This window comes from Euleptes europaea, chromosome 12, assembly GCF_029931775.1.
Source record: "Euleptes europaea isolate rEulEur1 chromosome 12, rEulEur1.hap1, whole genome shotgun sequence".
NCBI lineage: Eukaryota > Metazoa > Chordata > Lepidosauria > Squamata > Sphaerodactylidae > Euleptes > Euleptes europaea.
This window is the reverse complement of record NC_079323.1, coordinates 23738544-23750793: the sequence shown is the minus strand read 5'-3', so window position 1 is coordinate 23750793 and position 12250 is coordinate 23738544. Positions and strand designations below refer to the sequence as shown.

General features: G+C 44.7%; 1 protein-coding gene across 1 annotated transcript in view; it reads left to right on the top strand.

Moving 5' to 3' along the window:
* Positions 1 to 12250, top strand: part of FLT1 (fms related receptor tyrosine kinase 1) — a 128860-nt gene that overhangs the window by 95191 nt on the left and 21419 nt on the right. Inside the window, exons 17-22 of the mRNA XM_056858160.1 lie at positions 1248 to 1352; positions 4419 to 4532; positions 6220 to 6308; positions 7254 to 7413; positions 7761 to 7858; positions 9306 to 9428. Of these exons, the coding sequence (XP_056714138.1) occupies positions 1248 to 1352; positions 4419 to 4532; positions 6220 to 6308; positions 7254 to 7413; positions 7761 to 7858; positions 9306 to 9428 (689 nt within the window). The remainder of the gene's footprint in view (positions 1 to 1247; positions 1353 to 4418; positions 4533 to 6219; positions 6309 to 7253; positions 7414 to 7760; positions 7859 to 9305; positions 9429 to 12250) is intronic.

The window sequence follows — 12250 nt, the reverse complement described above, 5'->3', positions numbered from 1 at the left end:
AATGACTGAATGAATGAAGCATGGGCTAGTGATGGCGGTTCCTGTCTACTCCATGTTTTCCAGTTATTGTAGTATACCTCAGCCGATATAGTTGGGATATGGATGTTGGTTCAAATGAAACCCGAGTGTATCTTGAATAAGACTGTGCCTTTACCAGGGTCTGTGACAATCTTACTATTACACCTAAAAAAAGACACAGAAAAAGCTACAAGTATTCATTCCCTGGGGTTGCCAGCCTCCAGATGGGGTCTGGAGATCTCCTGGAGGGATCTCTAGATGATACAATTCAGTTCCCATGGAGAAAATGGCTATTTTGGAGGGTGGAGTCTATGCAGGGTTGCCTGCTCCAGGTTGGGAAATACCAGGAGATTTTGGGGGTGGAGCCTGAGGAGAGGGGTTTGGAGAGTGGAGGGAATGCAATAGAGACCAATTGCCAAAGTGGCCACTCCTCCAGGGGAACTGAGTCCTGTTGCCCGGAGATCAGTTGTAATAGTGGGAGATCTCCAGCAACCACCTGGAGATTGGCAAGCCCAACCCTATGGGATTATAACCTGCTGAGGTCACTCTTCTCCCTAAACCCCTCCCTCCCCAGGCTTCACCCCCAAATCTTCAGGAATTTTCCAGCCTGGAGTTAGCAGCCCTATCATTCCCCCACTTTCCCAACCATGCCCTCCCCCTGTCTACATTCATAATGTTGTGTTTGATCACTTGGGATTCTGTATTTGCTGTAAATGGTTTAGGGCAGTGGCTCTCAACTGGTAGTATGCTTACCGCTAGTGGGATGCAGAGTTTTCAACACAGTTACTAAGAACGCACTCTCCTTCAACCTCTTTGTCAAGGGCTGGCCACAGATTATCTATCTGTGACCTTCTGGCATGCTACCAGTAACACTTTTTAGGTCCTAAAACTTATTGTAAAGGGTAAATGGAATAACGATACCTGTAAACATGTAAATGTAGCTCTTGGGGAAAGTGGGCTTTTTGTTTCTATCATGGTTAGACCCAAGTTCTTTGGTAGTAATTGGTGGGACATAAAATACGAGAAATGCTGGTTGAGGGCATGGTTCAATGCAACAGTAGAGTGTGTGTGTATGTGAATATGTAATGTATAAGTAAATTCAGGGATCCCCTGACTAGGATTACAGTTTTGGCACTAACTAGAGAGAATTTTAAGATGTAATGAACAGGTTAATATGGATGCATTCAAAGACTTTAAAAAAAATTAAACCTAGTTTGTTTTTGATATAGGAAAGACGCTTGGGCGAGGGGCCTTTGGAAAAGTAGTACAAGCAGCCGCTTTTGGGATAAAAAAATCACCCACATACAAAGTGGTAGCTGTCAAGATGCTGAAAGGTATGGTACAGCCTGATTCTGTCTCACTTTATTGTGTTCGGAGTGTTTTCAGCTGCCCAGTATCTGCAGCAAAATTAGGGTTACCAACCTCCAGGCAACAGAGATTAGTTCCCCTAGAGATCTCCAGGTGACAGAAATCTGTTCCCCTAGAGAAAATGGCCACTTTGGGAATTGGACTCTGTGCCTTCCAGGCTTCAGAAGGACATCACCCCTCCCCTCTCCAAACCCTGCCCTCCTCAGACTCCACTCCCAAAATCTCCAGGTATTTCCCAACCCGGAGCTGGCAACCCTAAGCAAAACTGAAGCTGTGTGATCTTTTTAATAACTGTGTAACTAGAGCCTTTGGAATGCCTTCTCCCTTGAGGTTCACCTAGGTTTGACAACTCCAGACTGGGAAATTCCTAGAAATTTGGGGTTGGAATATGGGGAGGGAGCTCAGCAGAGATGTAATGCAATGGAGTCCACCCTCCAAAGCAGCTATTGCCTCCAGGGGAACTGTTTGCTCTAGTCTGGAGTAATTCTGGGAGATCTCCAGGTCCCACCTGGAGGTTGGTAGACCTAGGATCAACTGGAACTTACTATATATTCTATTAGGCACCAGGCCAAACCACTTCTCTTAAACTAAGTTTTTAACTAAAGGGATCCATCTTTTAAAAGCTATTTTATGGTCTGCTCCAAGCCTGAGGACTGTTTTATCAATATCATTTTAGCATGCTCTGTTTGTTTTGTGCTGTTTTTATGCCCTGGCATGTTTTTATTACCTGTTTTTATTAGCTTGACTTTTTGTTTTTGTTTTTATTTGCTTTTTTTTTTAATTTACTTGGTACTGTTTTATATTTTTTTAGTTGTGAGCTCCTTTGAGCGGGTTCTGGAGAGGCAGCATGCACATTTTCTAAACAAATAAAGTTGCATGCATTTTTAAAATGGCTCAGAATGTGTGTAAATTAAGAACTTTGCACTTCCTTTGGTGCTGGGCAGCATTCAGCTGAAGCCTGCCTAGCTGCTGTGTAGTGCAGGGAGACTTTGGTGCTCAACTAGGGTTGCCAACTGCCAGGCAGTAGCAGGAGATCTCCTGCTAATTCAACTGATTTCCAGCCGTTAGAGATCAGATCACCTGGAGAAAAATGGCTGCTTTGGCAATTGAACTCTATGGCATTGAAGTCCCTCCCCAAACCCCACCCCTTCAGGCTTCGCCCCCAAAACCTCCCGCCGGTTGCGAAGAGGGACCTGGCAACCCTATGCTCAACACCTCTCAGCACGATTCTGTGCAGGAAATAATAAATAAGGTGCCACTCAACTACAGAAGAACTCTAGCTTCCCCTACACAGTGGTGTAGGCCTGTAAGTGCTTATCTAAAACTATGGGTTGGCTGAACTCCCCGAAATACTGTTCCTTGAAGGACAAAGGACCCTCAACGAGCAGCTTGAGGGTGAAGTGGGGATCTGCAGAAGGGTTGTCAGGTCCCCTGGTTGGGGATTTGGGGGGGGGAGTGGGTTGCCCTATCCAGATTGGGAAACTCCTGGAGATTTGGGAATGGAGCCTGGGGAGGACAGGGACCTCAGTGAGGTACAGTGCCACAAAGTCCACCCTCCAAAACATCCATTTTTTTCCAGAGGCACTGATCTCTGATTCTGGAGATGAAGTGGAATTTTGGGGGAACCCCAGGTCTCACCTGGAGGCTAGTAGCCCTAATCTGCAGTAGGTGTAAGGTTGCCAGCTCTGGGTTCGGAAATACCTGGAGATTTGGGGGGTGGTTTCTGGGGAGGGCAGGGTTTGGGGAGGGGATTGAACTCAGCAGGGTACAATGCCATACAGTCCATCCTCCAAAGCAGCCATTTTCTCCAAGGGAACTGATCTCTATTGTCTGGAGATCAGCAGTAACAGCTGGAGATCTCCAGGCCCCACCTGGAGGTTAGCAACCCTAAATAGGTGGGTATAATCAGTAGGATTGCCAACATCCATGTGGGACCTGGTAATCTCCCAGGAATTACAACAGATCTCCTGACTACAGAGATCAGTTCCCCTGGAAAAAATAGCTGCTTTGGAGGATGGACTCTATGGCATTATACCACTCCCTAAACCCTGCCCTCTCCAAGTTCCACCTCCAAGCCTCTGGGAATTTCCCAATTCAGAGTTGGCAGCCCGTAATAATCAGTGAAAATAATCACCCCTCTTCTCATTGACAGAAGTACTTTCTGCCAGCAGAAAGTGAGTTTTGGATCCAACCCTAGATCTATTATACATAGCACTGAAAACTGTTCCCTGGCCTTCCTGTGCAGAGGTGACTGGCCAGCCTCAGCTCTAGAGTTGAGAGACACCACTGGTTCCATTTGTGTACAAGAAACCACTCAAATTCCCCAATACATAGGAAGTGTAGAAATACAGTCAGGATCAGACACTAAGCTAATGAAAATATGCGCCATCTAGACGAATAAGTAGAGAGAAACTTTGAGATACTAATGATTCATTTCCAAGCTTCAGAAGGACTGTTCCAGGAGTAAAATGTTTACAAGTTGAGGATGCAGAGAGAGAAATGGGCTTTGAAGGTATCAGCAGACAGAAGATCCAGCTACCAGGGTTACAAGAAGCAGACAGATTTGGCTTGAAGAGCCAGCAGAACAAAGTCAATATCATAGGACAGTATCATTGGGGAGGGGTTGTGGCTCAGTGGCAGGGCATCTGCTTGGTATGCAGAAGGTCCCAGGTTCAATCCCTGGCATCTCTAGTTAAAAGGACCAGGCATTAGGTGATGTGACAGACCTCAGCCTGAGACCCTGGAGAGCCACTTCCAGTCTGAGTAGACAATACTACACTTGATGGACCAAGGGTCTGATTCAGTATAAGGCAGCTTCGTGTGCTCCTGTGACACATTTCTGGTGCAAAATCTGCTAGATCTTCAAAGAAGGGTTTCTTTAAAAGTATCTATAACTGACACATCACAATTGGTGATCAGCATGGGGTGTGTGTGTGTGTGAAAGGGGTGAGGCAATGAACTGAGCTAGAAAGATCCAGTATGGGGCTTGATCCTGACTTTTCCTATTTATATACTTTCTCTCGACCTTGCAGAAGGAGCCACGGCCAGTGAGTATAAAGCTCTGATGACTGAACTGAAGATCCTGATCCATATTGGTCATCATCTTAATGTTGTGAACCTGCTGGGAGCTTGCACAAAGAGTGGAGGTACCCAGATTAAACGCTGAGCTGCCGTTTGCTGGAGCTTAGTTCTCAATGTTGTGCTCAGCTGAATATGTATATAGTTAGATAGAGAGCTGGTGTACTGGAGTGGTTAGAGTTTCGGACTAGGAGGGGCTGTGGCTCAGTGGTAGAGCATCTGCTTGGCATGCAGAAGGTCCCAGGTTCAATCCCCGGCATCTCCAGTTAAAGGGACTAGCCAAGTAGGCGATGTGAAAGACCTCAACCTGAGACCCTGGAGAGCCGCTGCCGGTCTGAGTAGACAATACTGACTTTGATGGACCAAGGGTCTGATTCAGTAGAAGGCAGCTTCATGTATTCATGTGATCTGGAAGACTCACTCTGCCATTGAAGCTCACTGGGTGACAGAGGGCCAGTGGTACACTCTCAGTCTAATCTACCTCACCGGTTTGTTGTGAGGATGAAACAGAGGAAGAATGATATAAGCCACGTTGGGTCCCCATTAGTGTTGCCAACTCTAGCCTGGGAAATTCCTGGAGATTTGGGGGCAGTGCCTGTGGAGGGGAGAATTTGAAGGACCGCCTCCTGCCATATGTCCCTGTGTGCCCTCTATGGTCACGAGGCAGCCGTCTGTTGGCTCTTCCACCACTTAGAATGGCCCATCTGGCATCTACCAGAGCCCGGCAGGGCCTTTTTCACTGTGACTCCAGCTCTGTGGAATCGGCTCCCTGAAAAGCTGAGAGAGGCCTCCTCCTTGGACATCTTCCGAAGGCACTGCAAGGCCTGCTTGTTCACCAGGGTTTCTGAAGGGATTTGAACGGTGGGCATCTTTTAAGGGGGAAGGGGGAAGAGATTTGGGGTTTGCTATTTTGGTTTTAGCTGGGAATGCTTTAACTATTATTGTAAGCAGCTTTGAACCCCAGGGAAAGGCTGGACATAAATGTTTTAATAGATTAATAAAATAAAAATTGGGGGAGGGATTTCATTTAGAATCTATGGTATACCATAAAGCAGGGGTCCCCAATCTTTTTGAGCCTGTGGGCACATTTAGAATTCTGACATGGCATGGTGGGCCCAGCAACGAAAGGGCTGCCGCAGGAGGCGGAGTCAGCCACCAAATGTTTGCCTCGGCCACCATTTTTTCCAGGGGAACTGATCTCAGTAGTCTGGAGAACAGTTATCATTCAAGAACTCCAGGTCCCACCTGGAGGATGGCATATATTCATTTCCTTTGTATACCACATATCTCAATTAGAGAGACAAGTGAGGTAGACAGGAAATAAATAAATAGAAAATGTATGCTCTATCCTCCTACTAAATAAATAGCTTGAAAGATGGGCTACCTACTAAACAAATAGCTTGAAAGATGGGCTACATTACTACCCTTGCCCATAAAATAGCTTTAACATTATTGTGTTTAACTGTGACAGTTCTTTCACCTGAATTTTGCCTTGGTGGGGTTTGGTGTAAATACATTTATGAATCACGGGTCTGAAATCTAACTTGGATCAAATCTCCCTAGCAATTGTCGGGAAAGAAAAGAGAGGTCAAAGACCAGGGCTGGGATAAGATGAAAGCAACAAGGATTTATTTAAAATAAATTATATTTTAAATTATTTAAATTATGACTTAGCCTTAAAACACAGGATTGGGGTAATATAGAGGATGCACTGAACACAAATCTTCACTACAAACGTGTTGCCCTTGTTCACAGGGCCGCTAATGGTGATTGTTGAATATTGCAAATATGGAAATTTATCAAGCTACTTGAAGAGCAAAAGGAATTTTTTCTCCACAAACAAGGTAACACTTTCAAATGCCCCCATTCTTTCCATTCTACCTTCTTCCTAATGAGAGAAGTCTCTTGGGCTTTGTCTTGCTGAGCAAGTCAAAAAAGTAATCAAGACAGAAAATCTTGAGCAGATCTACTTAGAATCCTACTCAAATGTACTGGGGGCTTACTACCAGGAAATTATTTTTAGGATCACACAGCAAGGGTGTAGAGATTCTTGCAGCAAATCTTGCTGTTTCACAAGGGCAGTCCATACATAATTAAATGGGACCACATTTTTAAAAAGTGTAAGGATATGTCACTGGCCACCAAGATTAAGGTAATTCATGCCATCACATTCCCTATTACTATGTATAGGTGTTAAAGCTGGGCATTGAAGAAAACTGATAGGAAGAAAGTAGATTAGTTTGAAATGTGGTGTTGGAGGAGAGTGTTACGGATACTGTGGACTACCAAAAAAAAAAAAAAAATCAAGCCTGAACTGACCCTAGAAGCTAAAATGGCTAAACTGAGGCTATTGTATTTTGGTCACATTATGAGAAGACAAGAGTCACTATAAAAGACAGTCATGCTAGGAAAGGTTGAGGGCAGCAGGAAAAGAGGAAGACCCAACAAGAGACGGATTGACTCAATAAAGGAAGCCACAGCCCTCAGTTTGCAAGATCTGAGCAAGGCTGCCAAAGATAGGACATTTTGGAGGACTTTGATTCATAGGGTCGCCATGAGTCGGAAGCGACTTGACGGCATTTAACACACACATAAAAACCTGGTGGCACAAGTGAGCCAAAGCGAAGTTCTGTTGATTTTGATGGGGGAAGGACTCACTTTTACTCTTAACCATTGAAACCAAAAGTGTTTAGCTTTGGCTGGATTATGACACCAACTCTTTTTTTCTCTTATTTGCCCCTTCTATCCTGTGGTACTTTGCCCAAATGATTTATCTTCTGGCTTCAAAGGATGCATCCATTCAAGTAGAGCTGACGACAGAAGAGAAGGATGTTGAGCCGATCGGCGGTAAAAAAAGGAGGCTGGAGAGCATCCCAAGTAGCGAGAGCTTAGCAAGCTCTGGGTTTCTGGAAGATAAAAGTTTAAGCGATGTGGAGGAGGAAGAGGAGGGTACGTATTAATTCTTTCCTTTTTGTCTGCAGCTGAAGATATTTTTACAGCCCACTCTGCATCTTTGACATTTTCTTTCTCCATTTATCACCCGAGTAAACATCCGTGGGAGATAGCTCCCAGAAAAGATAGTTTGAAATAAGTTTATTTAGAGCATTGCACAATTCAACAGGAAAGTGTGTGACTGTTTCATTGGGCTCGTCCTTACCCTTGGGATAAGTTCTTGGCAACTTGCAATAATTTTTTCCCCTGACTAGCAAACTGAGCTGCAGATATTCTTTGGAGCACACATAAAGTGCTGGCAGAACAAAGTCATGTTAATCTTGTATGCGCTGGATTCATTTCAGATGCTGATGATTTTTACAAGTGGCCCCTCACCATGGAAGACCTAATTTCTTACAGTTTCCAGGTGGCCAGAGGCATGGAGTTCTTGTCATCTCAGAAGGTTGGTGTCCTCCTGAGCATTTTGCTTCCAAGAAGCACACTGATCATAATTAGGGTTGCCAACCTCCAGGTGGTGGCTGGAGATCTCCTGGGATTGCAACTGATGCCTCGGTGACAGAGATCAGTTCACCTGGAGAAAATGGCTGCTTTGGAATTATAACCCATTGGATTATAACCCATTGAAGTCCCTCCCCTCCCCAAACCCTGCCCTCCTCAGTCTCTGCCCCCAAAATCTCCAGGTATTTCCCATCCTGGAGTTGGCAACCCTAATCATAATACTTGAAGACAGCGTTTTGGGTTGCCTCTTCTGTTTTGGGAGTTCTTGAGTAGTTGAGCACATGTTGCGTATTTGAGCACATGGTGGGCCGCAACAGGTGGCTGGCAGTCTGTGTCTGGATAAATGGGGCACAAGCTGTGCAAACCTCATTTGTCTTGTGTTCCTTATTTAACACATTATGAGACTTCACAGCTCGTCCAGCAACTGCTAGCTATGTAGAGTTGGGACATGGATCTAAAGAAAGAGACACGGTGGCGGGAATCACTCACGATGGGGAGATGTGTATTGAACAGCATTCCCAGAGTGACTGGAAATGGTGCTGCATCCTGATTCGTGGAGAATGTGGCCTGGAAGCACTGAAGCTGATGTGCAACATGGGAATTTGTAGCATTCTTCAGAACTGGTTTGGGTAGTTAAAGAGCAGAACCATATTTCTGTTCAAGTTCAGTTTGGATTCCTGGAGACAGGTCACGGTCTCTGTCAGGTTTACTAAAAAGTCCCAAAATAGGGCGGGCGGGGGGGGGGGAGCCAGTCAACCGATCTCATCCTGAAGTCCTAATTTGTTTTGGTTTTTATTCTGTGTTTCAGGTTACATTAACTGCAGAATCTAAAACAGTTTTATGCATCTCTTTGTAATACTTGGCAGATTAACGGTGCATCTATTTGAGTTCTCAGAGAGAACCAGCACGGTGTAGTTAAGTGGTGTAGCAGTGGACTCTAATCTGGGGAAATGGGTTTGATTTCCTGCTCCTCCACAAGAGCGGCGGACTCTAATCTGGAGAACTGGGTTTGATTCCCCACTCCTCCACATGAGGCCTGCTGGGTGACCTTGGGCCAGTCACAGTTCTCTATGAACGCCCCACCTACCTCACAGGGTGTCTGCTGTGGGGGAGGGGGAAGGGAAGGCGATTGTAAGCCACTTTGAGGCTCTTAAAGGTAGAGGAAAAGTGGGGTATAAAAACCAACTCTTCTTCTTCTTCAAAAACTATATGCTTTGAAAGGGGCCTCACATTTAAAAACTGCAATTATATGTCATCTTTAGGCCGGCTTCATACAAAAACATGAAATGGAGCAATGTTTTTAAAAAAAGTTAAAATCATGGAAAAGATTTAGGAAGCTTGTGTTAAGAATTAAAGAACTGCAGTGAGTTTGTGCAACTGTTTTCTTGTAGTGCATCCATCGTGACTTAGCGGCCAGGAACATCCTTTTATCTGAAAACAACGTTGTGAAGATCTGTGATTTTGGCCTCGCAAGAGATATTTATAAGAATCCTGATTATGTGAGAAAAGGGGACGTAAGTCGGCCGGCTGCTCCTTATTTGCCCCATTGTTTATCAGGGCTGAACTGCTTGCGAAAATGTTCTCCAAGTGTTTACATTCTCTGCACTTAAAAGGACCCTGAAAGCCGTCGTGCATTTTTTATGTGAAGATGAGCAATCCAGATGAGTTGTATACACAGGGACCGTTTGCATCCTCCCCAACAATGCTCGGAAATGCTCCCCAGGCACTGGGGTTTGAATGGTTTAAGTGCTGATATTTGCTCCTCGGCTAGCCCTGCCAAACGAAGCTGTGAAAGGGCTTCACCTCTTTGTGTAAAAGAAAGTGGAAGTTTGCCTTTTTTTTCATCGGGATTTAGCAGGGATTAAATTTCAGCCATAAGAGCCCCGTGGCGCAGAGTGGTAAACTGCAGTACTGCAGTCCAAGCTCTGCTCACGACCTGAATTCGATCCCGACGGAAGTTGGTTTCAGGTAGCCGCCTCAAGGTTGGCTCAGCCTTCCATCCTTCTGAGGTCGGTAAAATGAGTACCCAGTTTGCTGGGGGTAAAGGGAAGATGACTGGGGAAGGCACTGGCAAACCACCCCGTAAATAAAGTCTGCCTAGTAAATGTAGGGATGTGATGTAACCCCATGGGTCAGGAATGACCCAGTGCTTGCACAGGGAACCTTTACCTTACCTTTTTAAATTTCAGCCAGGGCTCATCAAAACTTGGCCCCAGAACCTATTGCTTCAGTTCCAGGACCTGATGTCACTCGTGGGGCTCCCCTGAGAACATGTGAATTCATATTTTATTTATTTATTACATTTATAGCCCACCCTCATTCTAGGGTTGCCAACCTCCAGGTACTAGCTAGAGATTTGCTATTACAACTGATCTCCAGCCGATAGAGATCAGTTCCCCTGGAGAAAATGGCCGCTTTGGCAATTGGACTCTATGGCATTAAAGTCCCTCCCCTCCCAACCCCCCTCCTCAGGCTCCGCTCAAAAACTTCCTGCTGATAGTGAAGAAGGACCTGGCAACCCTACCTCATTCCCAGCTAGGCCAGGCTCCGAGCGGGTAACAACATTTAAACCATAAAACATATACTAAAACTGCAATATCCTAACACAACAGACATGAGTTCACAAAACACTAACTCCTCTGGATTTTACACTAGTTTCATACTGTTATAATATTTGTATACTGAGGTTGTACCCAACGAAGACAGATTATTTGTGAGCTTGAATGTGTAACTGGTTTTAAGAATCACCCAAAAGGCAGTTAAAGCATACAATTTAAAAGGCTTTGATCAGAAGCTAAGAATATTGTCACTGTCTGGAAAAATCTGGGAAGTGTTAAGGAGTAACATCCCCAGAACAGAGTAAGCTACAGGATATGTAGTCCAGGGCTGTGTGTGGTTCTGCTGTTGGAGAAAGAGCACTTAATCTAATATTGGGTGCAGAATTTAGCATTCTGAAAATCTCGATATTCTGCTTGCTTAAAAGAAATCGAGTCCCTTGTGCAATGAAGAAAGGCTTGAAAGTGTACATGAACACTTGAACTCATGATGATGAACACATGAAGCTGCCTTCTACTGAATCAGACCCTGGGTCCATCAAAGTCAGTATTGTCTACTCAGACTGGCAGCGGCTCTCCAGGGTCTTAGGCAGGGGTCTTTCGCATCACCTACCTACCTAGTCCCTTTAACTGGAGAGGCTGGGGATTGAACTGGCACCTTCTGCATGCCAAGCAGATGCTCTGCCACCGAGCCACAGCCCCTCCCCTGAAATGCCTGGTGAAATCTCTAAGGCCAAAGTGAGACCAGGAACTCAGTGTGAGGCAGGGCTTCTGTTCCCTGCATTTCCCCTTGCTCCTTCTGGAACTAGCAGAATTAATGATGGTGAGTAAATCTCAAATTGGTTTGAACTGTGTGATTACACACATTGCAGAGTTCCCCCGTTCTTAGCATTACTTTGAAATCGAATGATAGTATGTTTAATTTAAGCATTTCTAGGTTGCTTTTCTTCCCAGGAAGACCAAAAGCAGCTTACAAAAAGAAGTTTCCAAATTAAAAAAAATGAATATTCAAACAAAATAAACACATCTTGGCTTCTCCTGGCCTATGAAGCTGATCATCGCAGGCCCCAGGAGCATTGGTGGGCAGGGACTGCAGAAATCTGCATTGTGCAACCCCATGACACACCCGGAAGTGACGTTGCAGCATCAAGCAGCATTCTAGGAATTCCCCAAATCTACCAAATCTTCCCAAATTTACCATAGAGATCTGGGGAATTCTTAGAGCATGGCGTGCCACCATACTGTTGCTTCTGGGTATGTACCAAGAAGTGACACCATGACACTGCACAACGCTGATCCCCCTCTCCATTTTTGCTCCCGCTGTTCCATGGGGCGTGCTAGTTTTTTGTTTTGTTTTTGTGCTAGTTATAAACAAAGCTGCTTAGAATATCTTTGACTTCTATTTGGGCATTGACTAAAGCCCGAGTTAGACCTTCTGGAAAGGGCTTCCACACCTCTCTGGCACTGCACAACTGGGTGATCGTGTAAAGTACAATATTACATTTCCCCAACATTTTATGGGCTTACATGACTAGAGACAAAGCTACCCTAAGGGCTTGCATAGATGGTTATTTTATGTATTTAAATACTTAATACCCCTCTTTTCCACATTAAATCTTATGTTCTTAAATCTCCCCAACTTACTTAGAATAAATATATATATATATAGAGAGAGAGACATATATATGAAACAGAGAATCCACAAATAAATAAATAAAAGCTTGTGCAAGAATTCACAGTGCTATCATATTTTATACTGATTCATATGGTTCAGCTTGCAC